The sequence below is a fragment of the Aulonocara sp. 'chitande type north' Nkhata Bay genome, linkage group LG23, assembly GCF_057382095.1.
Source record: "Aulonocara sp. 'chitande type north' Nkhata Bay isolate Kocher_YH1m ecotype deep benthic linkage group LG23, A_spYH_male_GT1.1, whole genome shotgun sequence".
Taxonomy (NCBI): Eukaryota; Metazoa; Chordata; class Actinopteri; order Cichliformes; family Cichlidae; genus Aulonocara; species Aulonocara sp. 'chitande type north' Nkhata Bay.
Genome location: NC_141365.1, coordinates 47,260,801 through 47,288,027, shown reverse-complemented (window position 1 = coordinate 47,288,027; position 27,227 = coordinate 47,260,801). Strand labels below are relative to the sequence as shown.

General features: G+C 40.7%; 2 protein-coding genes, 1 long non-coding RNA gene and 1 pseudogene across 6 annotated transcripts in view; 3 read left to right on the top strand and 1 right to left on the bottom strand.

Moving 5' to 3' along the window:
• The window catches only part of LOC147302822 (ribonuclease inhibitor-like), a gene marked incomplete at its 5' end in the record, with an annotated part of 440,111 nt that overhangs the window by 157,853 nt on the left and 255,031 nt on the right, over positions 1-27,227 (bottom strand). The gene's annotated exons all lie outside the window — the stretch shown is intronic.
• Positions 197-4,125, top strand: LOC147302835 (zinc finger MYM-type protein 1-like). Of its 2 annotated transcripts, XM_086284434.1 has the most exons (4): positions 197-245; positions 445-532; positions 1,232-1,309; positions 1,588-4,125. In XM_086284434.1, the coding sequence occupies exons 2-4, from the start codon at positions 496-498 to the stop codon at positions 3,810-3,812; spliced, it is 2,340 nt and encodes a 779-aa protein (XP_086140560.1). In that variant the 5' UTR covers positions 197-245; positions 445-495; the 3' UTR covers positions 3,813-4,125. The 2 variants fall into 2 exon arrangements, with proteins under 2 accessions (XP_086140560.1, XP_086140561.1); XM_086284435.1 differs by having other exon boundaries at positions 229-532.
• On the top strand, positions 6,001-8,660 carry LOC147302834 (uncharacterized). Of its 3 annotated transcripts, none has more exons than XR_015127340.1 (5): positions 6,001-6,141; positions 6,240-6,732; positions 7,227-7,707; positions 7,813-7,934; positions 8,077-8,660. It is a non-coding gene; the product is annotated as an uncharacterized LOC147302834 (long non-coding RNA). The 3 variants fall into 3 exon arrangements; XR_015127341.1 differs by having other exon boundaries at positions 6,001-6,732; positions 7,227-7,347; positions 7,600-7,707; XR_015127339.1 differs by having other exon boundaries at positions 6,001-6,732.
• Positions 25,008-26,925, top strand: LOC147302833 (uncharacterized; annotated as a pseudogene).

Here is a 27,227-nt window from a genome sequence, read left to right as displayed (position 1 = left end):
ATTTTTTCATAGTTAGATGCCTGGCTGACAACTGTATAAAACAAAAAGTACACACAATATTCGAAGCACATAGTGCACACTGTGGGAATTTACGACTGTGCGTGAATCCCCCCCCCCCCCCCCTGATATTGGTATGATCCAAGCTCAGGCACTAAGCGACTGAGCGAGGGGGCGGGGCAGCTGCTGCTCGTGAGTACGCTGAGAGACGGAGCCAGGCAGACAGAGGAGAGCTTAAGTTTGACCAGGTACCAAAGCAAATCATTCGTACCGTACAAATAATGTAAATATGACGGTGCATCACGAAAGATTGATATGAAACTGATCACTTGACCAATATTACGTTATTTGCTCTTCAAGTGAATCAACACACGGTGAAATGAAAAGCCGAACAAATGCTATTTTTTAGAGAGTCTTAGCTTACGTGTGTTTATTTCATATTTTCAGTTCTTACCCTCCCCGACTAATTCGGTTTCAGTAATGCACTGAAATATAAAAATGGACATTCGAGGGTTCTTTCAAAGAAAAAACTCAGGTAAATGTTATTTTATATATTATGCTTTGTATGTTGTTCAGTATATTTCTATGCAAAACAAGAGGGATTTCAGTACACAGCAGGATATTCACATTTGTAACCAGATATTTACACTTTAGGGAGAAAACATAAAACATTTTTACTGTACAACATCAATTTAGAGTAAACTTTTGTTTTAGATAAATATTGAAATATATTCTGAATTAGTTAAATGTCAGAATAAAGAGAGAGAGATCTGTCTATTTATTATCACTTTCATCAAATTTAGGAGTACATGTACACTAAGTTTATTGTTAAATAATAAGAAAACTCCAGACGATTCCATTCTGAGCTGAAGAAGCTTCTGATAGGTTAGTAGAGTCCATGTGAGTAAATTGGTGGCACAGCTGCATATAAGGCAAAACACAGAGCCTGTTTCTGTGACATGGGAAAATCAAGAGATGTCAACAAAACACCAGGAAAAGAACTGTGGAGCTCCATAAGTGTGGCTCAATTTTGAATACAATTTGGGTGTCATTTGCAATTAAGAAATACAGATAGTTTCTCTCTTTACTCTTAAAGTTAACAAATATAAATTAAACATTTAGTCTAATTTGAGGTTTTACCTTAAATAAGTGTTTGTGTTTTTATCTGAAGAGCATGTAAATATCTGGTTTCAACTGTATATTTGATGATGTTGGTGTTTGGTTTGATTGTCAGCACAAAGAGGGAGAGAGAGGGTGAGAGAGGGAGATGGAGAGGAGAATGAGGACAGAAGAGAAATGGAACAAGAACCAGGTGAGACAGACATGTTAGTCAAATGGTTGTTTGCCAAAACATCAGAACACATATCTAGTACCTAGTGTATCTTTTTAGGTTTGTTATTTTTCAAATTCTATATTTATTAAGTTATGCAAACTTATTTGCACAACAAGGCTAATTAGTTATATAAACTTTTCTGAATCTAAATAGAGTACTTTGGTAGAATTAAAAATAATATGGCACAAACTTGTGACTCACAAAGACAAATACAGAGGGATCATTAATTAGTAATGATTCTCTTTCTGATCATTCAGAGAGGTCAGGGGAAATCAGGAAAGCAAGAGAAAACCAAAACACAACAGCATCACAGCAGGAAGCAGCAGGTGGATCGTTAAGGACAGCTGAAGGAGGTTTACTGGAAGGAGCAGCAGGAGATGATTTAGGAACTCTAGAAAGTGGTCCAAGACAAAATGTCCTCCCACAATATCCGCTGAGCCAGTTTGGAGGTCAGCAGAGGGCGTTTAATAAGAGTTGGTTTGAACAGTTTACATGGCTGGAGTATTCTGTTGTGAGGAACTTGGCTTTCTGTTTTTCATGTCGCATTTTTGGGAAGCAGAATACTTTAAAAAAAGATGGCCTCAGTCATTCAGGGTTCTGCAATTGGAAGAGGGCTTTAAATGCCTTTAGGGAGCACGAAAAGAGTTCTAGCCATTCGTCTTCTATGATCTGCTGGCACAGCTGTAAGACCACAAAAAACCAAGGTGACGTTGTTGAGCAACTTAGATCAGCAAGCGCAGCACAGATTTCAGAGAGACGACAGTATCTCCACAGGATCTTAGCTGTAACAAGTTTCCTTGGAAAACAAGGAATACCATTCCGTGGCCACGATGAGCAGGAATCCACCAGTCATAATCAAGGGAACTTCCTTGAGTGCATGAAGCTGCTGAAAACATTTGATCCATTTTTGAAAAATTACAGTCCTGTCTCACATACTACCTATGTGTCTCATTTTTCACAAAATGATATGATAACCAGTATTTCACATGAAATAACTGGAAATATAGTTAAAGAGATGAAGGAAGCTAAGATGTACTCTGTTATGGCTGATGAGGCTAGAGATGGGCACACGGAGCAGCTTGCAGTGTGTGTACGTTTTGTGTCATGTAAAGGCCATGTCAAAGAATGTTTTCTTGGTCTACGGAAACTAGAAAGGTTTGATGCACAGTGCATTACAGACACTATTGAGGAGCTGTTGCAGTATCACACGCTCAGTGACTTAATTTGTGTTGCTCAATCCTATGATGGGGCATCTGTCATGAGTGGTGCTGTGGGTGGTGTGCAGGCCCGTTTCAGACAGAGACACCCTGAAGCAGTATATGTGCACTGCTATGCACATGAGCTCAACCTTGTCCTTTGCCATACATGCAAGGCTATTCCAGCTGCTTCTGACTTCTTTGGACTTTTGGAAAATGTCTACACATTTTTTAACACCTCCCTGGTAAACCACACAAAGTTTAAGGAACTGCAAAAGGACCTTGGACTGTTTGCATCTGAGCTTGTTCAGCTCTCTAACACAAGATGGGCCTGCCAAGTAAATTCCATCAAAGCCCTTCTCAACAACATTTCTGCAGTTTTAGCAACTCTCGAAGCCACAAACACTCCTATTGCTAAAGGGATCTTGTCCAAGCTGTCAAAACCCAAGACTGTGTACATGTTAATCATGTTCTCACAGCTGCTTGGCACCACTGAAGGCCTGCACCGCTACCTGCAGGGAGAAAGGCTAGACATGGGCAAAGCTGTGGAGTACAAGATGTCGGTAGTTGATACACTGAGTAAACTGCGCACAGAGGCTGCTGCTGAGGAAATATTTGAGAAGGCCATGGACATTTGTGGAAGCTACAACATCCAGATTCCTCAGGGGGCAAGACACAAACAGAAAAGACTTGAAGGATTTGTACTTGAGTCCAGCTGTGGTGCAACACCAAATCTCACAAGCTCAGCAGAGTTTAGGTACGAGATATTCTTTCCTTGTTTGGACCGAATGTTGCAGGAGCTAGCAGACAGATTTTCTGGGGCAGGACAGAAAATAATGGAGGGCATTCAGGCATGCAATCCATCCTCCCCAACATTCCTTTCCGAAGATGCCTTAAAACCCATTGCGGCACACTACCATGTGACAATAAAGCCTGAAGAACTTGTTGTGGCAAAAAACTTCATGAAAAGAAAAATGGAAAAAGAGGACATTTGCGACATCACAACTGCCTTCCACTTGCTTGACGAGGACATGTTCCCAACTCTGAAGGTCATCTTTAGAATTGCACTAACCATTCCTGTCAGTAGCTGCAGCTGTGAGCGCTCTTTTAGTGCCTTGCGTCGTCTCCACATGTGGCTAAGGAGAACCATGGGACAAGAGAGGCTGAATGATTTGGCCATATTATCTATTGAAAAGGAGTACTTGGATAATGTTGACCCTGAAAATGTCATTGATAGGTTTGCAAAACTCAAGCCTCGCAGATACAATCTCATGTTACCACAATAAAGAGGTGTTGTCAGTGTAGTGCAGATCTGTGATGATTTTCAGTGCTACCGTCTTCTAGTTTTGATTTTGGTTCTTTGTTGGTTAAGTCCTGAAGTAGTCTTGATTTTGAACTGTTATTCTACTGTTTTCATTCTGGATCAGTTCTGCGTGTGGTTGAAATGGGGTTTAGTCCCCGTATCTTGAAACAGCCCTAATTTTGTTCTGCCTTGCTGTTTAAGTAAAAAACTGTTTTTAAGCTACATATGTGATATTTTTTTTTCTCATATTATGTTTTTTTTTTTTAAGCTTACAACACAGCCTAATAAATCTTCAACTTCACAGCAGGTTTTTTTTGTCATTTCCACCCCCCCCCCCCGCACGCATATTACCCTTTAGGGCTAAGCCCCGGGTGTTTACAATGTCTGGCTCCGCCTCTGCTGGTGAACATACAACACCGTCTTTATGGTGCTAGCTTAAAGTTACGGTGTAAACGTTAGCTTATATTGGAGGAAAGCTGTTACTGGTTAAACGATGTTAGCACAGAAATATTAGCTTCTGTCATGACTGATGAAGTTACTAGTTAATAAAGTTTTCAGTAAAGTGTTTAATCGCAGCCACAGATTGACAGCAAATATCTCGATTAGCTTCAGTGCATCTATAATAAATATGTGCAAGTTTCAGTGCTTCGTTTAAACTGTATGATACTTATACTGACCCAGGGTCAGTGTAAAATACAATCCTAGCTGTGTGAACAAAGCCTGGCTCCTTTAATCCTGCATGACAAACCTCAGGATGCAGGTTATTATTACTCTTTCCTGCTGGCACACCTGTCACACCTGAGAGTCAGCTAGAAACTTACAGTGACGTGGACATCATGCAAAGACTGCCAGACTCTGTAATACTGCAAATGATCAGTGACTCAGGTTAACACTAAACTTTAAATGGCACCTCTGTGTCTCTGTGTGCTGAACATCTAGGATTGAGTCAGGATGCATCAGCTGAAGCTGTTATTTGTATATATCAGTATTTTTTTAATTCAGGTGTGAGGAAGATACGTAAGACTGCAGTGAAGCGATGCACCAGATGAATCCCTGGCCAAAGGTATCGTACTTAAATCAGACTACTGATCCAGCCACATCAGCCTTTTGTGAGGTCTGTTTAAAGTTGACTAAAAGTGAACTGCAGGTTCCTGAGAGGTGGACTGTGAGCACAGAAACACATGTTCATACATACAGCTGCAGCAAACTTACATTAATTTTAAATAGATTTGTTACTCTGATGTCTGTCTCTGTGTTAGTCCTCTGACAGACTGGTGACCTGTCCAGATGTGTTCTACCTATGACTACTGGGACAGGCTCTAGCCTCTGTAAAATAAATTTTCTGTTATTCTCATTTAAAGTGCTTATGCATATGCTTAGTTGTGACACTGTTACTGTTCAGTGAAAGTTTCTAAAACTAGATGAACTTACTTCAGCATCAGCAGTTTGGGAAAACAACTCCCTTTACAGGTGCTGATAAGGCCAAGGGCACAAAACAGCTTAACCATTGATCCGTTAGGTTTCATAGCGAGACACGTGAAGTGTGGTAGGATCAGTTTGTAACTTCCTCCCTCTTCCTTGGAATGCATAAAGGAGGAGGAGCACAACTTCTGTGGCAGCGCTGACATGACTGAACTGTGATGTTTGATGTGTGTTGGCGCAGTAATAAATAGCTTGATCACAGCTCTTTCTGTGTTGCAGACTTTATTTAAAAAATTCCACGACCCCCCCCCCCCCCCCCCCCCCCCACACACACACACACACACCCTCCCACTGTGAACATGAATTGAATATTCAGAGGACATTTGTTTAAATAGTTCTACAAATCGGAGCTGTTGGTGTGTCCTTGGATTGTGTGGTAATAATATTAGAGCCTGCAATCTTTCTTACTGAATCTCTACTATGAGTCATGTTACCTGAGATTAATTCTATGTTTACCTGTCAGCCTGGACGAATGTGCTGTGTGAAGGAAGTTAAATTAAATCAGATCTGAACTGCATACAGTTAAGGAACCTGTTCATATTTAATTGAAATATGAACCAGTGATTTTTTTGATTGCTGATTCCAAGAGAGTCTTTGTGGAAATCCTGTTTGGCTTTTTGTCATTTTAATTCTCTTTTCTGTTTTCCAGAACAGTTCTCCACAGTCACTGTCCACATGGGTCAGTGGGACCAAGAAGCACTCTGCTAATGTGGGACTCTGACCAGCAACATCCAGCAAGACCCAGACAGCGTTTTCTATCTCCCAGCTGGAGGTTTTTGTTTGTCTGTGACTGGAGAGTCAGATTTTTGTTGAGCTTCACACTTGCAGAGGTAAGTCAGTTTGCAGAGATCCCTCCCACCCTGGCTTTTATGTCCTAGATTTCTTATCTGAAACAGTAATATTTCAGTGACTGCTGCTTATACCACAGGTTAATACACGCTACTGATCCCTGATGGGAGAATCATCAATTTTGGCAACAAAGAAGCCTGGTGGATGTTTGTTTACAGTCTGATGATGGGACATCATGCTCTGCATCTTTAAAGTTTGTCTCTTGATTATTATTCATACCCAGTAATGTGAAGTATGCTCATATCTACTATAACTGAACCAACCTGGTGCTCTTCATTTATGGAGGCTGTTGAGTCTGAATGTTGGATGTTGTGTATCTCGTGTTCTCTGGGCTTTGTTGTCCTCAGTCTTTTTGCAGGATCAGAAAACAAAACCAGGAGGCGCGTAAATGTTTCTTCTCCATGATGTTTCTTCAAATGTTTCTTCTCCATGATGATAAGACTGTGACACGGGATGCCACCTTTGGTCTTGTGATGAAGCAAAGCTCAGGAAGAAGTGGGATTAAATGGTACCCACATGTATGCTGCTGAGAAGGATGTACAGGGGCACCTGCAGCCAAATCCAAGCTTCAGGTTAGTTGTAGTTGCAGAACGCTATAGACTGAGACAGCTGAGGCATCAAATGTTTGATTAAACGGATGAAAAAGAGAAGTTTCTTCCCCATAATTATCACTTCTTAAAATCTGTAGCAACTTCAAGTCTGTCAGCGTGCTGAGCATGCTCAGAATGTGACAATATATTTTTGTTCAATATTTAATTTCTTTCAGTTGCAATTGTTAAATGAAAAAATATATATATATATATATATATTCTTATAATTTAGCAAACTAATTTATCAAAAAAAAAAAAGTACATATATCTGTATTAGTTTTAATAAATTAATTTGACAGCTGTATTGAAAATACCATATTGTATTCATACAGAATCAGTTTGGTATCATTGTTTGTCTGATTGCTGAAACTAAGAGCTACTTTGATCTGTTTAGATCTAAAGTATCCAAAGTTGAGCTCTGATGTTTCTTCACCCCTGTGTGTGTGATATGTGATTCCTACATGCTGGCAGAGCAGCAGTTTGTGCTCACAGATGGTGACGGTGTGGAGAGACGGTGGTGTTTCCTCAGAAGAACCAGCAGAGTCACTCGCTGACTGATGTTCGTCTGCACTGCACAGAGGAAATCAACTGACCGAGGTTTGTCCAGTGACGTGTTATGAAATGTATATTTGTTTTATGCTTACAGTTATGTTTTTCTTGACAGAGGCTCTGCAGAGGTTAGACAAAGCAGAGAAAACATGTGCTTTACATTTTACTGTGATTTATTGAGATATTTGTTGCCTGATGTTCAGCAGGAATGGAGAAATAGAATCAAAGGGAGATGTTTTTGCTGTTTTTGTAATGATGTAAGTAAATCTTCAATATTATTTATTTGCTTGGTTATATTAGGAGTGTTTCTGAGTGAGGGGGGAGGAGTCATCATCCAGGTAAAGTGACGTGGATCAGTGGATACACTTGTCTCCCCTTTAAAGGAGACGATCCAAGTCATCCTTAAATGTTAGTGCTTTCAAATACACAAACATTTTTAAAGGACAAAAATGAACATCCAACTTTGACTGTAACACAAAATAAATCTTTGCATGTGTGTTTTCAAACTCTCAGATGGGCAGCATATCAGTCTTGGACTGTGTAACCTGCCGGAGCAGCACTGAATGACCACCACACACGAGCATGTTCCTGCAACATTCAGCATCTGATCCTTCATCTGTGTGCTTCTGCTTTTGGTAAGTAGAGTTACCCAACTCCAGTATTTCTAAACACATGCCATCCATTTCTGACGGCCTGGTTACTTCCTGTCAGTTACTTTAGAAACCATGTGGTCACCTGACCTAACACTGTTTCTTCTTCTTCCCCTTAATGTTCAAGTGTCACATGTCAAACAGCTGGAGAGGAAACTACACCAGTGTACTGGGATGTTTCACCAACACGTGCCAGATGCTGTTCCTTCATGGTGACATCACCAGAGACAGTCCCGCCCACCTCAGGACCTCGCCATTGATCATGATGATTATAATGATGACAGCGAGCGGAACTAAGACTGTAAAAATCCACGACCAGAATGTTTCTTTCTAATTATGAATGAATACTGAGAGCCTCTTTCTGTGTTTTGTCTGTTTTGGGTTTTTACCTCATTTGTTACTAACAAAGTTCACAAACTCACACAGTTTACATTCTGTATGTTTCCATCTTTACCAGCCACACTAACTGCATTTAAGAAAATAATCCTTAGAATTCGTCGTTTTTCTCTTTTGTAATTGATGATAATTCAGTGAATATACTGCGCTGCTTCCTTTTATTGCGTCACACATTGCTTTAAGTTTTTCAGTGTCCAGTTATTTTTTACTGCTGTTTGAATTCTCTGTATGTTTGACCCTGTAGACTGTTTGATGGACTGCTTGTCTTCCTGTTTGTAACCGCTGCCTGTTTTTTAATAAAGATTTGGATTTCTGACTTCAACACAGCCTCTGCGTGTCCTCCCTTTGTGTCCTCTTCCTCACTGAATGTGTTGCATGTGTCACAGATTCATTTTATTAACAGCTTTCCCACAGTGAGTTGCATCAGCATTCATTCACAGCACATTTCAGAAGGATTCAGATTAATGCAGTGATCTTACAGTCAGAATGATCCTGACAGAGTGCCACTGTAAATGATCTTTCATCAGGTACATTTTAAAGTTCAGTATTTCAAAGCAGGAGTTATGAAGACTCATGCTGGCATTAGGACTAATAATATGTACTTACAAAGTCAAAGTTTTTTAATTATGCTAGAATATTGGAAGACAATCAACTTTTAGTGTTTTCCGCATATTAATTATTCTGAAATAGAGACGGTGACCCTAACTGTACAGAAGCACTAAACAACTGACAATCTAACAGACATCATTGGCCTGAGCCGTCATGCACAGGGTGTCGTGGTCTGGGTGGTTTTCCACAGCATCGGCTCCTCCCCACTGGGTGGAGTCTTTGTTGTTCCTCACCTGATGGCAATCATACCAGCAGTATTTATGACCGGCGCACTCAACTGGTCTTCGCCAGATTATCTGCCAACTTTAGTCAGTTCTCGGCCTCATGTCCATTCCTTGGTGACTCATCGTGTGTATTAACCGTATCTCCTCTGTTTTTCTCGTCAGCCTCTGAAACCCACCTACCAAGCTCTCCTGGAGACCAGTTTGCTGCCGCCGGTAATCCCTCTCCGTTTTGGAACTGCCATTCTCTCCTGCCTGCCTCCCTGCATTGCATGCAGCACCCACCTGGACCTCTCCTGCCTCCCCCCTCCACGCAACCCCCACCTGCAAGCTTGTAAGACAGCTCAGTGTACTATCCTTAGATTCACTCACAACCCTCTGTGGGATTCCCCTGACTGCTCTCTCCTCTGTTTCAGTGCCCTGGCCCGCCACAGTTTCCCCTGCCCAGTACCTGCACCCAGTTATCCCTGCCATCTAGTTATCATCACAGTATTTTCTCTCACCTCAGACATCTAGTTTATGTTCATTGATTCTAGTCTGCAATTTCTGTTAGCCTCTGAGCTTTGTAAAATAAAGTCTCTTTTCGTTACACCTCACCCCTGGCCTCCGGTTTTTGATCTGCACTTGAGTCCATCCCATTTCCACGGGCCACTGCGCCATGACACAGTGAGTCTGATCCTTTGCTGTGAGAGTCTGACGAGCATGTTTCTGGTCAGTTTGGAAGAAATAATATCACAATGTTGATCTTTCTTTCAATATTCCTTCTCTTTTACAACATAAACTGTGATCAAAGCTACTTATGTTCACAGCATGTAATAATACTGACAGTCCAGGGCATTGTGGTCTGTTGAGCTAGGGTTAGGGTTAGGGTTAGCAATTCAGACATATGTAATCAATATTAAACGTCTCTGACGTGGGCCACTGTCTGCAGTGTTGGGAAATCCATACCAGGCTGGAACGAGTCAAGGTAGGTGAGCATCCACGAGAAGACACAGCAGATGCATCCTACTAATACTGACAGGACCAGGAGACTCCAGAAACCCAGCATCTTCTCTTCAGTGCCATCCTCGTCTGTCACCCTCTCTGCCCGCAGCTCTTTGAGTATGGGGTAGATAAGGGTGCAGAGAAACCCTTGTTACTAATTTGTATTATAATTCAATTTTCATGAAATATTCATATTCAGTATCGGTCCTTTTATATTATAACCACGTATCCACCCAGGCTCATGGTGGGGCAGGGCTCTGTCCTGGAATGCTTGAGTACAAGGTAACGTACACCCTGACCAGGTATCCAGTCTGTCAGAATTGTTTTCAATATTTGGTTCAAAAACATGAGTGACAACAAAAATCCAACTAGGATTCTTGCATATGATGAATGAAGTCTGTCTTTGACTGTATTGTCCAGCTGATCCATCAAACCCCCAGCAGGTGAACCTTATTCATGACATAACACGGTAACTAGGGATGGGTATCGTTTAGGTTTTATCCGATACCAGTGCCAAATCGGTACTTTTGAAACGGTGCCGGTGCTCAAACGGTGCTCAAACCGGTGCTTAAAGAATGGAGAACACAAAATTGGTCCAAAAACCTCTCATGTTCATCTGTTTTATGTAAAAAGATAACAATGTTAGCCTTTTCTGCAGCTATGGGGCATATATGGTATCACTCTTGGCTGGAAGCAGTGCTTAAACAATGGAAAAAACACAAACTTTGTCCTAAACCTCTCATGTTTAACTGTTTTCCACTTTTTCTTTGGTCATTTTAGCCTTTTTGGCCAGGGTGAAGGGAGTATCTGCCATCAAACAAGAAGACAGCCGCATGTAACTACGACGGTGTTTGCTAGTTCACCTTACTGCATTAATGTAATAACGTGGTTAGCCTACTCAGCGTAAATTACACACGAACAACATTAAGCTACTCACGCAGAGAAGAACGGCTGCTGCTGCCATCATCATCCGTCATCATTTCTGCTACACTGGCAGGGCTAGGGGCCAGGACTCTCCTCTTCGTGTTTTTGGGGGATGTTGCATAACAGGCAACCCACCCGCAGTAGATGCACTCGGTGTGAGGTCTCGCAGCAAGCTATCAAATACGGCGCATTTCTGGGCTTTTAAAAAAAACGCTATGCGTCGCCAGGTGTTTCATCGGATTTCAGGTGTTACCTCCTTTGACAGTATCACAGTATCAGCTTAAAGCACTTGTTGCAGGCTGCTGAGTTTGCATCTTTTGCTGTGAAGTACAGCCAGACTTTTGACCGCTTCGCCTTGGACATTTTTAATCTGTAGCTCTGCTCTAAAAGAACGTACGTACCTGGGCCCGCCTACTATCCTCGGAAACGTAAAATGATTGGCTAGAAGTGTATCACAGCTCAGGAAAAAAAAGCACCGAAATAAAGCACCGAAATGTGCGCTGCTTTTCGGTCTGGTTACTACCGTTTATGTCGGACACCGGTACCCATCCCTAACGGTAACAATGTAAAAAATGAAACAGCAACAGTCTAAATGTAAAGTGCATTCTAAACTGCTCTTCAATAAATCATATGCAAAGAGTCATTCAGGACTGTAAAACGTGAACTACAGAACCCAGAGTCTTCATCATTAAATCTCTGGTTGCTTCATTTTTCTATCCTATATCAGATACTTTAAGGTTAGGTTAGGTAAACTTGCATTCTCATGGTGAGGCAAAGTGCTTTATGTGTGTGTGTGCATGTCATGAACGCCTATAAAAGGCCTATAATTAAAGAACAAAGTGGGGTTTGAGTTCGAGTTGCGGCAGACTGTCACTACTTGTAAATGGAACGCAGCCTTCCTGCGGCGGACAGCTAATAACAGGAATCGGAAGCGGTCCACCCAAGTCCACAGCAACCACCATAGCAACGGCCTAGCATGACCTTAAAAACATATTCTGTCTTCATAACTATCAAACACGTGAAAGTGAAAGTGTTACAGCTGCAGAGAGCTATGGCGGTATCTTTGGAAGCTGTTTACATAGCTAATAATATACGATGTAACCATGGAGACAGTCGGTCACGTGAGCTAGCGGTGCACGTTTACTACAGTGAATAAGGTGATTGCGTGCACAGCGTCCACACACTGCAGAGGGTAAAGACATTACTTCAATATTGTTTTATATTGATGTATATTTGCCTTCTGTTGACCATCACCTCAGGTTCACATCACAGTTTCAGCAGACAGATGCACACTGTCTAAATATGAACACATTCAAAAACTCATGTCTCAGAAATAAGCACAGCTGTTCATGTTTGTCATTAGAGTTTTATTTGCAAGAAAATTATGAGCTTCATATTGTGCATCAAATAAAAGAACATTTCACAACTCTGAGTCAACAGAAACAGGAAACAGAAATGTCTCTAATGTAGACGTGTACAGTGTAGTGTAAGCATTAAAAGATCATAAAGGAAACACTAACATTCATGTGAAACTAATTGTAATAAAAAATGAACAGGTGGTTTATAGATGTAAAAGAAAGAATCTGAAAACAACACTTTGTTGGTCTAAGTGATCAAAGTAGAAAACAGAACTGATGTTCAAGAACAAACCGTAGCTGCACTAATATTACACATCTCCAGTGTTGTGGTGAACAGACATGTTGCTTTTAAAACCACATGCAGTGTGTGACCGTGACTGTTCACTGAGACCATGAACGCCACTTCGCTGAAGCCTTCGCCTTCTTCTTCTTCTTCTAAATTGGAAGAAGAAGGAGCACGAGCTGCTTTGATCTACTGAAAGGAAAAAGCAGAACATCTGAGCTGAAACCAGTCAGCTGAAATCATTAAGACAGGAACAATCATTCAATGCAGTGTCTCAGGTATCTTAGCCTGTTACAACTGTTGATACAAGCTAAATACGGTTAACACACAGTGTCAGGGAGCTCCAGTGTGGAACTAGTGGCTTTAGGTTTGTAGTCATTTAACTTTCATCCATTCATTCATTTAATTCAGGAGGAAGAAATGTCAGGTTGATGCAGGCTGGTTACATGCATTTGGTCCCATGCTGTCTTTAACTAAATGACTTGGTTCGTTTTATGGCTGGGCTGTATGTGGGGTTATATCATGTTATTTGGGCAGGAGTACCTGTCCCCTGTTAGACTTAGAAAGTTTCTCCATAAGTAGAGCTTCTAACTCTTCTAGCACATCTGTGGCTGACAGCTTTTTGGTGGCTCTTTTTACCCCACACTGGTTGTGAGTGTGTAAATAGCCCCACTAGTTCTTTTGGGTTGCAGTTAACTTGGGAGGAAGAGGTAGGTCTGCCATGACTAGATGAATAACAATTATCTGGGATACACAAATTTCATAATGCATGCATATATCTCTATAAACCTGCCTGAGGGCTGCCATTTTTTACATTCAGTTATTTCTTTGTTGAATCTAAATCATGAATGTGTTACAGTTAAACTGACACTGGTCAGTGTAAATGGCTCATTGGGACACAGAAACCTTTAAATTAAACCCCATCACCTGATATCGAGTGTCAAACAATATCAAAGCTGTAAAAGCTGTTTACAGTCAGAATTTATAAAACTATGATTGTAAATAAATTCAAACAAGTGAGCTTTTCTCTTTGTGCTGAATATCAACACTGTGATTTCTTAGACCAGGGGTGTCAAACTCAAATATACAGTGGGCCAAAATTCAAAACTGGAACAAAGTCGTGGGCTAACATTAATATTTATTGAAAAAAATCTTCCTCCAGATATAACAAGGAACCTTTTCTTACAGACTCAAATAAGTTTTGCTGAAAAACTGAATATGGAATAAGCAACGCTTAATACTGAACGATATATAACTTATATAAACATATATAACTTAATATTGCACACATGCAAAATTGAAATTCCAATTAAATAACATATCACTGGAATGCATTTCTTAAATAAAAATTGTATTTGCAGCCTTCTGATTTAAATTTTAGCAGTAAACTTTTTCCCCAGGCTAATAATAAATGTAAAAATAAAATAACAATAATAAACCACTTAACTAATAAAAATATCATTAAACGTGAAACCATTCAAGCCCATGTCTGGGAGTAGCAAGACAAATTGCACAAAGAAAATGGTAATTATAGCTCAGTTTGCTACACACTGATCTACTCTGATGCGTCCAAGCCAGATACCTGGCATCTCTTCTTGGATGCTAGTTCCTCAATGTCTGGGCTCAGGCTCTGAGCTGAGGAAATCCTCAGGATCGAGTGAAGGTGTTCATCGGTCAGACGTCTCCTGTGAGATGTTTTGGCCATCTTCATTGAGGAGAATAGTTGCTCACATAGGTAAGTGCTGCCGAACATGGAGAGCATCTGAGCAGCGTGGGTGCGGAGCCCAGGCATTGTGTCAGGGATGAAATGTGGAAATTGTGAAGCGCCCACAGCATCATACTTTGATTTCAGCGTGTCACTACACTGGAGTTCAATCAGCTCCATTTGGAGGTTTGTTGGTACTTTTGCCACGTCAACTGCAAAAGGATTACTGAGCAGTTCAAATCGACATTTCTGGGCGTCAAAGTCGGCAAACCGCCGGGTAAACTCAGTACTGAGTACACAGAGTTTTTCAGCAAACTGTGCACATGGGAACACAACAGTAGAGATTTGCATGTTCATCGTTTGGCAGCAGGGAAAATGGCCCAGGTTTCCTTGTAGCATCTGATTCTGCCACAGGCACAATTTCGTTTTAAAAGCCCTCACTGCAGCGTACATATCTGTGATGATACGCCCCGTCCCTGAAGCTGCAGGTTCAGCGCATCGAGATGGCTCGTGATATCACACATAAAGGCCAGCTCACACAGAAACTCTTGCTCCCTGAGCTCAGCTGTGTCTTGCCCTTTGCTTTCCAGAAACTGAAATATTTCCTCGCGTAGCTCGAAACATCTGTTCAGTACTTTCCCTCGGCTTAACCACCTCACCTCCGTGTGATACGGCACGTCTCCGTATTCCGAACCACACTCCTCAAGAAAAGATTTGAATTGGCGGTGATTCAGACCTTTGGCTCTTATAAAGTTAACTACTCGTGTTACTGCGGTCATAACATGTTCCATCTTTAGGGCTTTGCCACAAAGTGATTCTTGATGTATGATGCAGTGATAAACAGTCAGCTCACCTGCACAGTTCTCCGCTCGCATCTTCTCCCGTACCCTGCCCACCAGTCCGCTCCTTTGACCACACATCGCTGGTGCACCATCTGTCGTTAACCCCACAAGTTTTTCCCATGGCAACTTCATTTCAGTCAGACATTTGGAAACCTCTTCAAATATTTCCTTCCCTGTGGTTGTTCCATGCATTGATTTTAATCCTAAAAGTTCTTCCGTAACACAGAGAGTTGAGTCCACACCACGGATGAAGACTGAAAGCTGGGCAGTATCAGAGGCGTCGCTGCTCTCATCCACAGCGAGGGAGAATGCAACGAAACTGTTTCCCTTCTCCATCAGCTGGTTATTTAGATTGTTGGCAAGTTCACGTGTGCGATCAGCTACTGTGTTTCTGCTCAGGCTAACATTTGAAAATGCTTGCTTTTTCTCTGGGCACACAACGTCGCAAACTTTCATCATACAACTTTTCACAAACTCTCCCTCACTGAAGGGCTGGGCTGATTTTGCGATCTCTGCTGCCACAACAAAACTAGCCTTTACAGCAGCCTCACTTTGTGATATGGCTTTTTTGAACATAGTCTGTTGTGAAACAAAACTTCTTTTCATCTCTTCTGCTTTCCGGCGCCTTTGAGTCATGTCCAGGTCCTTGTACTTCTCTTGGTGTTTCGTTTCATAGTGTCGTCTAATGTTGTACTCCTTGGTTAAAGCCACATGAGCTCCACATACAAGACAAACAGGTCTGTCTTTTACATAGGTAAACAGATATTCTGTCTCCCACCTGTCCAGAAAGCTCCTGCTTTTGTTCTTTCTTTTCGCCATTTTGGGAGAGGTAGCGCGGCAGTATTCGCGCGGTTGCTATGACTACAGTCAACAGAGGAGAGGGCGTTAATCCGGTTGTTCAGTCTGACGTCACTAGCTGTGTCTGGGTCTAAACTCCGCTGCAGGTCCATATATCAAACGATCACTATGGCATTACTGAGAGTTGAAAAACTGTCTGAAGTCTTTCATCTTTAATAAAATGATCAGCGTTCTGCTCTACCAGGTGTAACAATTGAGTTTAACATCCAGGCATCCATGAAAACGGAATTTATGACATTTAACGGAGTTAGAAGTTAGCAGGGAGTTAGCTCGCTAGCTTCTATCTAAATACAATATAGCATGTCCTGACTGCGGGGTTTTGGAAACAAATTAAAACGTACAGCTCTGCTATCACTTCCAGCATAAATGAAGACAGAAAACTAAACAGCAGTGACGTTTGTAGGGTTACTGAAGTTGGGCTAGCTGGTATATAATGATGTGCTACGTGACCGCTAGCGACACAGCTATGTTAGCATAATATAAACAAGCTAACTTTTTTTCCACTCGATAAAAGTTAACGTGAGTGTTCTCAGTGGTCAGGAACAAATGTAATCGCATGGCAGGATGCTGTAAAAGGACCAAACTTCAGCCAGGAGAACAACTGAGATAATCCATCCACAATACGAGGTTAGTCATTCATATACTGCTGCATGGGCTGGGCTGTAGTTACATCCTAAGGTTTTAAAAACTGAGCTTAAATAAATGATTAGCGGTAATAAAACCCGAGGGAGGTCAACAGTGATCACTGACTGTTTTAGGAGCTTTTTGAGATCAAATAGAAGAAAATACATAACATTAAACATGTTAACAACACAAAAGCCATATTAAACGCAGACTACTTTAGACCCGGAAGTAGGATTCATCACGTCATCACTGAACAACCGGATGGGTCCTGTCCTGACTGACGCGCCAAAACGCCAACAGAGCAATCTGGGAGTTGTAGTATTAGCAGTACATGCGCTGCATAAGACCGGCGGGCCAGCTCTAATAGTAATTTGGTATGGCCTCGCGGGCCAAATGTAATTAGGCTGCGGGCCAAATTTGGCCCGCGGGCCAGAGTTTGACACCTATGTCTTAGACTGTAAGCTTTACTTCAGCACAACCAGTTGTAGAAGCTGCCACTCCAAATGTCTTTTGATAACAAGAAAAAAAATACCTTTTCAGTCCACGGCCTGAAGTTCTTCTCTGACATCTTCTGCCATCAGCTTTGTCTGCTGGTTTGAAGACAATAAACCACAAAAAAGATGATTTAGTCACTTTGTCTGCGTCATGCAGCTCGAATGTGTCGTGTAACGATGTTGAATAGCCGTCATTATCCCTCTGCTGTGTCAGTAGGATTGTATTGTACAGCATCTCATTGATACAGTGGGGCAAAAAAGTATTTAGTCAGCCACCGATTGTGCAAGTTCCCCCACTTAAAATGATGACAGAGGTCAGTAATTTGCACCAGAGATACACTTCAACTGTGAGAGACAGAATGTGAAAAAAAAATCCATGAATTCACATGGTAGGATTTGTAAAGAATTTATTCGTAAATCAGGGTGGAAAATAAGTATTTGGTCACCTCAAACAAGGAAAATCTCTGGCTCTCACAGACCTGTAACGTCTTCTGTAAGAAGCTTTTCTGTCCCCCACTCGTTACCTGTATGAATGGCACCTGTTTGAACTCATCATCTGTATAAAAGACACCTGTCCACAGCCTCAAACAGTCAGACTCCAAACTCTGCCATGGCCAAGACCAAAGAGCTTTCGAAGGACACCAGGAAAAGTATTGTAGACCTGCACCAGACTGGGAAGAGTGAATCTACAATAGGCAAGCAGCTTGGTGTGAAAAAATCAACTGTGGGAGCAATCATCAGAAAATGGAAGACATACAAGACCACTGATAATCTCCCTCGATCTGGGGCTCCACGCAAGATCTCATCCCGTGGGGTCAAAATGATCATGAGAACGGTGAGCAAAGATCCCAGAACCACACGGGGGGACCTGGTGAATGACCTGCAGAAAGCTGGGACCAAAGTAACAAAGGTCACCATCAGTAACACACTACAACGGCAGGGAATCAAATCCCGCAGTGCCAGACGTGTTCCGCTGCTGAAGCCAGTGCATGTCCAGGCCTGTCTGAAGTTTGCCAGAGAGCACATGGATGATACAGCAGAGGATTGGGAGAATGTCATGTGGTCAGATGAAACCAAAGTAGAACTTTTTGGTATAAACTCAACTCGTTGTGTTTGGAGGAAGAAGAATACTGAGTTGCATCCCAAGAACACCATACCTACTGTGAAGCATGGGGGTGGAAACATCATGCTATGGGGCTGTTATTCTGCCAAGGGGACAGGACGACTGATCCGTGTTAAGGACAGAATGAATGGGGCCATGTATCGTGAGATTTTGAGCCAAAACCTCCTTCCATCAGTGAGAACTTTGAAGATGAAACGAGGCTGGGTCTTCCAACATGACAATGATCCAAAACACACCGCCCGGGCAACAAAGGAGTGGCTCCGTAAGAAGCATTTGAAAGTCCTGGAGTGGCCTAGCCAGTCTCCAGACCTCAACCCCATAGAAAATCTGTGGCGGGAGTTGAAAGTCCGTGTTGCTCGGCGACAGCCCCAAAACATCACTGCTCTCGAGAAGATCTGCATGGAGGAATGGGCCACAATACCAGCTACTGTGTGTGCAAACCTGGTAAAGACCTATAGTAAACGTTTGACCTCTGTTATTGCCAACAAAGGTTATGTTACAAAGTATTGAGTTGTATTTTTGTTATTGACCAAATACTTATTTTCAACCCTGATTTATGAATAAATTCTTTACAAATCCTATCATGTGGATTCATGGATTTTTTTTTCACATTCTGTCTCTCACAGTTGAAGTGTACCTCTGGTGCAAATTACTGACCTCTGTCATCATTTTAAGTGGGGGAACTTGCACAATCGGTGGCTGACTAAATACTTTTTTGCCCCACTGTATGTGAGGAATGCTAATGTAACACGATAACAGACTTACATCATTAAAACATAAAGGACAGGAGATATTTAGATATTTTTATATTTATATTACATTTTATAGCTGACGGATATTACTAAATAGATAGAATTTACTAAATAGCTGGATGAACATGAAAAATATGTCTATAATAACAAATGACCATGAGAGCCAGTAGAATTAATTCAACTGGACACTCAAAAGACGTCCTTAAATGCTCTTTAAGTGGCAGAACAAACGAACAAACACTTAATCGCTTACTTGAGATGAAATCTGCTCAGCTACTTTGAAAACAGCTTCTAACTGGTTCCTCCTTTAACAGGAGGTTTTTCAGACTACATGTAGCTGTCCTCTATGTCAGCTCACACATTTACATTCATGTCACACTTATTTCTGCTTTCCCATTTTATAATTATTACTTACATTTTGATTAGATACCTTGAGTTTGTAAATGATCAGATTACATAATTGGAATACAATGTATCCAATTCAGGGTTGCGGGAGGATGAAGCCTATCCCAGCTGATACAGGACAAAGACAGGCTGCCAGTTTATTGCAGGGCTAACACAATATGTGTAACAGAAAATCCACTTAAATGTTTGATATTTCTTATAATAAGCATAATTATGACTATTATTTAAAGGTTTCTTTATAAATACATTTTGATTTTTTATAACCTCTAAAATATAAACCTGAGCTGTTAAATTCTGACCTCTGACCTCACTGCAGCTCCTTCTTGGAAGTACGTCTGCTTCTTGTCTTCCCCCAGTGTTGACCGCCTGCCCTTGATATCACGTACTGTACCTGAGGAACAGAAAAGGACAAACACTTGCCTTCATTTAAGAAGTACATTCATACAGAGGTAATCTATGGAATCACACTAGTTCACCCTTTGGGAGAAATCAGTTCCTGTGAAACATTTCTGTATATGAACATCATGTGGAGAATGAATGAAATGAGTTCTTCCGGTGACTCAGCAGTCCCACACTGACAATTGAAATCTAGTTAAACTATTAAGCATATTTGCTCTTCTGAAATCTGTGTTAAACAACAACAAACATAAATTAGTAACAAAAATACAGCTGAGTAGAGGCTTTACAAACCACCAGCAGCCATAATGCTAAATTTTAATCTTCAAATGTTTCTGAGCCGTCTTCAACCTGCTTTTAACACATTAAAGTCCCACAGTCAGTGCAGCACTGGTGTCAAGCCAGCCTCCAATTCGAGACTTGCAGTCAAGCCAGCCTCCAGTTTGTTTTACGTTCCCTGTGTATTCAAAGTATTACGGGAATGGATGTGGAAACCGGATTTCAAAATAAAAGCCAACTTCGAGTGAATTAACAGATATGTTTTTTTTGTTTTTTTTTCTTTTTTCTACTTTCTTTTCTTTCTATTTTTACTGCACTTTACATACGTCAACATGTCAAACTGTTTGCAATCTATCTAAAAAGAAACCAATTCAAAGCACGGGCATGGAGGACTTCCTGGAAAGTTAGCTGGGAATTTTTTGGCTTCAATTTCACACATATTTGAAGTGCTTTGAGGAAGTTGTGCATTTACTGTCTTTTAAGTAACTCACTCTTGGGATCCGCTTGAATGTATGCTAGTTTCTTTCCTAATTAAATCATGTGAATGTCACCTTGTGGCTTGGTATTCTCAGCAAAACCATGCAGGTAGGTGTTGTGGAAAGGACAGAGAGGAGCAGCATTATAAACAGTAGGTGCTGTAAAAGGTGGTGTTTGGCAGGTGAGTCAGTGGCTCCTAATATAGAGCCAAGTAGTAGTTGTGGGTGTTAAGTGTTGGAGGTGTGACTGGACTTTTTTTTTTTTTCTTTTTTGCCTGTCCCGTTTGGCTCTTTTGCCATCAGAATTATTGTCTAAAGGCAAAGAAAGATGCCCAACGGATTTACTTTACCAAATTGACCATCCCAGCCTTGCCGTAATGGTCCATTTGATTCACCTTTTATTGTTTATTTTATTTTCACTTGCTGAATACGGGACAGACTTGACTGGGGGAAAGAAGGGGAGAAAGAAAGAGGGAAAGAGAAACAGCTGAGAAGAGGGACGGGGGAGAAGGGCAAAAAACAAAAACCAACAGAATGGGCAGAAAAAGAAAAAAAATGCATCTAATTAACAATTAACAGATATGTTAAGAACATAATAACATATAATTTAGGCTTTTTTATTTTATTTTACAAACTCTAATGAACAATCTATATGACACAGCCTTGTACCCTAATTGTGCCCTGTCACTATCAAGGCCATCTTAGTTTGGATTTCAAAGTAAAAGCCCTGTGAATCTTCATTTTTGAACTACTCTTTCAATGACTTCATAATGCTCTGAAAAGCAAAAGTCGTATTTCCAAATACTATTTGAACTTTGTATCAACACTTTCCAACCGCAGTCTTTTTCACAGTGATACCATATCAATATCAAGTCAGTCTGATTTTGCTTTTCATAGTAATGGCCCTTTGAAATTGCCGATATTTGACTTAATCTTCTAACGATTCAAAATGCTCTAAAATGAAAAATTCTTGTTTCCACAGGGTAATTCCACTTTAGATCAACAGTATACAACCCCACAGTGATACCATATCAATATCAAGTAATTCTGATTTTGCTTTCAAAAATAAGGTCCATAATTGACCTAACTTTTAGTGATTTCAAAATGCTCTAAAATGGAAAGTTCCTGTTTCCACAGGGTAATTCCACCTTAGAATTATTCTGAAATGTTTTATTATTCTTTCTGTTACTCACATTTATGTTTTGATGTGCAATGGTGTTAGTTTGAATGACATCTCCAAGGCCCTTTAATTTATAATTGTCTTTTTGGTTTTTTCTTTTTACTTTGTTTGTCAAGTATTCACCACATTTAAAACCCACAAAAAAAAGACAATAGTTAACTTTAAAATTAGTACAGAGGTGGACAATAAACTCAGCTGTGGTGTCTTTCGTCTTATGCAGTCAGAGAGATTATTGAATGTTTGGGTGGATGTATTTTCCTCTGTGGTGGGTTACGATGTGCGCCCACCACCCAAGGCTCCGTGGGGCTTGGTGGTGGTGCTAATGTAGGCCCCCGTCCGGATGGGCCTTTGTGGCTTCCAGGGGTGCCTACTTGGGTCAGCGGGGGACCTGGCCCCACGAGAGAGTACTTTGCCTTCACTTCCCTCCCCTCCTCATCCCCACTCCATCACACCGCCACACATGAAGGGCTTTGGCGTACAGTTGTTTCACTGAGGTGGGTGTGAGACATTCCTGCTGTGTCCCCTTCCGACCACCTGTACCTCAATTTTATTCCACAATCTATACATCAACATCACTTGTGCTGGGCATGCTGAATGGCGTCCAAGGGATGGTCTGTGTATTCAACCTCTCCTAAGTTGCCGGTGCCCACGTCTCAATTTTAAATACATGTAGATGGTAATGTTTCTTGGCAGGGGCCGTGCTGACACCAATATTTATTATCTACTGTTACTTATACTTATCTAGGTTGTGGATGTGATACTTGCTGTTGTGTATTGTGTTATATTTTTGCTTGTTTTCTTTTCTGTTTTTTTCTTCCAGTAGGTAATCCAATGGAATTTACTGTCTTGTGTCACCGTCCCACATCCCCTCTGTTTTTCCCCATCTTTTGAACGTCTCTTGTCTAAGTCTTAATATTTCCTATCAACCACTTATGTGTATTCCTTTGATAATAACTGCAAATTTAAATTTTACAATAAAATGATTGAATAAATAGAGATATTTTAAAATTTTAATCAAGTGGAGCAATATTGCAAAGCCATAATGGTCCACTTGAAAAAAACAAAATCTGTTGGAGAGCCTATACCGCCCACTACTGGACATGCGAGCTTTGAGTGTCTGACTCTGTCGACATTCCAAAAACTAGAGGTGAAAACATGTCATTTTGAACATAAAAGTCTTGTGCAGAAAAAATGCCGAAGAAGGAGAAGGGGTGAGTTCGTTTTTTAAGTATAAACTTTAAATATTAACTTTTAAAATTTGCTAACAAAGTAGTTCATCTCCAATTACATGTAATTGAGTAATCAAGTCTTGTAGCTAGGGATGGGTACCGGTGTCATAAACGGTAGTAACCAGACCGAAAAGCAGCGCACATTTCAGTGCTTTATTTCGGTGCTTTTTTTTCCTGAGCTGTGATACACTTCTAGCCAATCATTTTATGTTTCTGAGGATAGTAGGCGGGTCCAGGTACGTACGTTCTTTTAGAGCAGAGCTACAGATTAAAAATGCCCAAGACGAAGCGGTCAAAAGTCTGGCTGTACTTCACAGCAAAATATGCAAACTCAGCAGCCTGCAACAAGTGCTTTAAGCTGATACTGTGATACTGTCAAAGGAGGTAACACCTCGAATCTGATGAAACACCTGGCGACGCATAGCGTTTTTTTCAAAAGCCGAGAAATGCGCCGTATTTGATAGCTTGCTGCGAGACCTCACACCGAGCGCATCTACTGCGGGTGTGGTGCCTGTTATCGGACCCGGATTTAGCAACATCCCCAAAAACCCGAAGAGTAGAGTCCTGGCCCCTAGCCCTGCCAGTGTAGCAGAAATGATGAGGATGATGATGCAGCAGCAGCCGTTCTTCTCTGCGTGAGTAGCTTAATGTTGTTCGTGTGTAATTTACTTTGAGTAGGCTAACCACGTTATTACATTAATGCACGTAAGGTGAACTAGCAAACATCATCATAGCTACATGCGGCTGTCTTCTTGTTTGATGGCAGATACTCCCTTCACCCTGGCCAAAAAGGCTAAAATGACCAAAGAAAAAGTGGAAAACAGCTAAACATGAGAGGTTTTTGGACAAAGTTTGTGTTTTTTCCATTGTTTAAGCACTGCTTCCAGCCAAGAGTGATACCATATATGCCCCATAGCTGTAGAAAAGGCTAACATTGTTATCTTTTTACAAAAAACCAGCTGAACATGAGTGGTTTTTGGACCAATTTTATGTTCTCCATTCTTTAAGCACCGGTTTGAGCACCGTTTGAGCACCGGCACCGTTTCAAAAGTACCGATTTGGCACCGGTATCGGATAAAACCTAAACGATACCCATCCCTACTTGTAGCCTAGCCTAAGATATTAGCTAGTTTATTTCTGATTGTAAAAATGTCTTTTTTCTTATGTGTAACACTTAAAATTACATTTATTTCACCATATTTTTTCGATAACAGGCTTCGCTATGAGCAAAAACAAAAAAAGATTTGCGCACAGGACTCAGGCAAAGTTGTAGCATACGGCAGAAATTAATTAACACGTGTTCTATAACAGGCACATCTGTTGCTAACAGGCAATGGCTTTTTAACATCAAGTGCTGCACATTTTCTTCAGGGGCATTGCATTTCACAAAAACATGTTCAAATAGTACTTGAATAGAAACAAAGTTGATAGTTTTGTAATTAGTGGCACCGATTTAAAATTGTTCTCAATTCATTGAGAATATTATACATATTCTTTATAAAATGTTATGATTTCAATGATATAAATGACAATATAATGATTTCTTTTTTACACTTAGAGTCTACCGCTTCTGCTTATTTGGGGTATGTATTTTTTTCTTCTTTTCTTTCATATACATTTTCCACGAAAAATAAAACTGAAAATGCTATATCTTCTGTTTTAGAACAAAAATAAAACGATTACAACCAATGAAATTATTGAAACTGTGGAACAGCTGAAAAAACATGGCATCCAACTGGAGGACCATGCACTTCATAAAGAAGGCCCCTGGGGTCAAGTTTGCCTGACACTTGGTATTCAGAATAATCAAAATAACCGCTACAGAATTTGTGATGCATTTCGTCAGGTTAGTTCTTTTCACTTATTTAAAAAAAAAATATATTGTATTAAATTATTTAGTTAAAATCAAATTTATTAAAAATGTATGCCTGTTCTCTACAGAACTTGTCTATACCAGTCAAAGGGGATTCAGATAATGGACAAAAGCCACCAGAGCAGGTTCCATAAATAAAATTCTATGTGTTTGATATCAAATATGTTGGTATACCAAATTTTAGTCAATGTGTTACTGTTGAAATTATCCCTAAAATTAATATTGTTACGGGTAATGTCATTTTCAACAGGAAGAACTATCAGCTGCCGCTTCTCTGTCACCGGACATCTCCTCGCAGGAGGATGGACAGCTGTCTCCTGCGCAGGTCAGTCTGTCTGTACTATCATAATTTCTCCTTAACACTTCCATGTAATTACACTAAAGTTACACCTCTCAACTCATGTAATAGCAACCAGAAGAACTATCAGCTGCCGCTTCTCTGTCACCGGACATCTCCTTGGAGGAGGATGGACAGCTGTCTCCTGAGCAGGTCAGTCATTAAAAATGCTTTCACATAAGTTATGATTGGCGCTAGGATCATTGTTTAAATGACCACTTTATGTTACATAAAAAATATTTTTAAAAACACAATATACAATTAAATAAAGAATTTTATCAAATGTTGTAACATAGAATGAAATTTATATTTCATGACACTTCTCAACATGAATTTTTGCTATATATTCTGACATTAGAAACACTGGTTGTTAATATACTTAAAATACACAAGTATTTCAGGTATATTTACTGATATTACGGTAGTTATGTAACATGGACAAAATGTTTTCTCACAAAATAAATTTTTCCTCTTTTTTAGCCTAACAGCAACTCATCTGATGATGGATTCATAAGAATCAGGGTCCCACTTGCAACAAATTTTTTTTTCCTGAAAAGGAAAGAATGGACTAATATAAAAAATAAGAGATCCCAAAGAGGATACAAGGGACTACAGTGGACAAATCTGATTTCAGACGGAATACGGACAGTGTTTCCATATTGTTCCTTTGCCTTCAAAAGGCACAGAGTCAAGGCTTTGGACTCAGTAAGAAAGGGCCCTTTCTTCTGGTGTCTGGGTTACTGCAGTTTTGAGGATTGTCCAGTCACTGTCACTGTCACTGTAGATAATGAAGACGATCTAAAGGCAAAAGTCAATTTTCAAGGTCTCGAGTGTGTGCACAACCACTATGAACTAAGAAGAAGACCTGTAAGAGCTCATAAGAGAGATAAAATTGGCCATGAATTGGAAAAGCAATTACCTAGAGCCATGTATCTGGAAACAATGAGCAAAATGGATGATGATGTTGTGCAATCGGGCTGTAGAGATGAAGTTCCAACTCCTCAAGTGTTGAGAAACATAGCCTTGGAAATCCGAAAGAAAAGTCGTCTTCATCATAATGAGATTATGAGTCTCCAGTTAATGGTGGCAAACAAGAAGAACAACCCAGAGGATGTATTGCAGAAAGTGATGTTACATCCAAAAGGTGTTTTTTTATGGTCTTCCAGGAGCATTGAGATTTTCCAGAGCCGCTGTCGGGAGGACATACTTTATTTGGATGCTACAGGAAGTATCATGAAAAAAAGAAAGGGTTCGCCTCCTTTCTATGTTTACGAACTTGTAGTAAGAAATCCACGGAAAACATCCTCTCCCCTACCAGTGGCTACATATTTAACATGTGACCATACCACTGCCTCAGTTACATGTTTTTTGGAAGCATTTCTGACTGATGTTGCAAGGGCCTTTGGGCGCAAAGCCATGCGTTCACCTTTAATGCTTATGTGTGATGGATCTATGGTCCTAATGCAAGCTATCTGTTTAGCTTTTGCAAAAAAAATCTCTCTGACACAATAAATCATTATTATAACATCGCTTCGGGGAAAGGAAACAAGGAAGACTTCGAGGTTCCAATTCTTCACAGATGCCTTAGTCATGTTATGAAGAATGCCAAGGAGATCTGTAAAAAGTAGTAAGTGTAGTAGAGATGGACCGATCCGATATTACGTATCGGTATCGGTCCGATACTGACCTAAATTACTGGATCGGATATCGGAGAAAAATAAAAAATGTAATCCGATCCATTAAATATCACGAAAGCACCTCACAAAACTTGCAACACACCGTAACTCACCTCAGAACGTTAGCACGTCGGAGCAGTATGCATCACGTGATAGAGCGGCTGTGGCATGCGGGACCTGTCGGTAGTCTGGATAGCATTTGGAGCTTCGCTAGCAACCCGGCATTTCATCTCCGACAAAGTTATCCCGAGAGA

Bases quoted from the DNA above. Each gene is read 5' to 3' on its own strand.
- LOC147302835 (XM_086284434.1), top strand. From the start codon at position 496: ATGGACATTCGAGGGTTCTTTCAAAGAAAAAACTCAG. The intron at 533-1,231 runs GTAAATGTTATT...TTTGATTGTCAG, and splicing joins CTTTCAAAGAAAAAACTCAG to CACAAAGAGGGAGAGAGAGG. The intron at 1,310-1,587 runs GTGAGACAGACA...CTGATCATTCAG, and splicing joins AGAAATGGAACAAGAACCAG to AGAGGTCAGGGGAAATCAGG.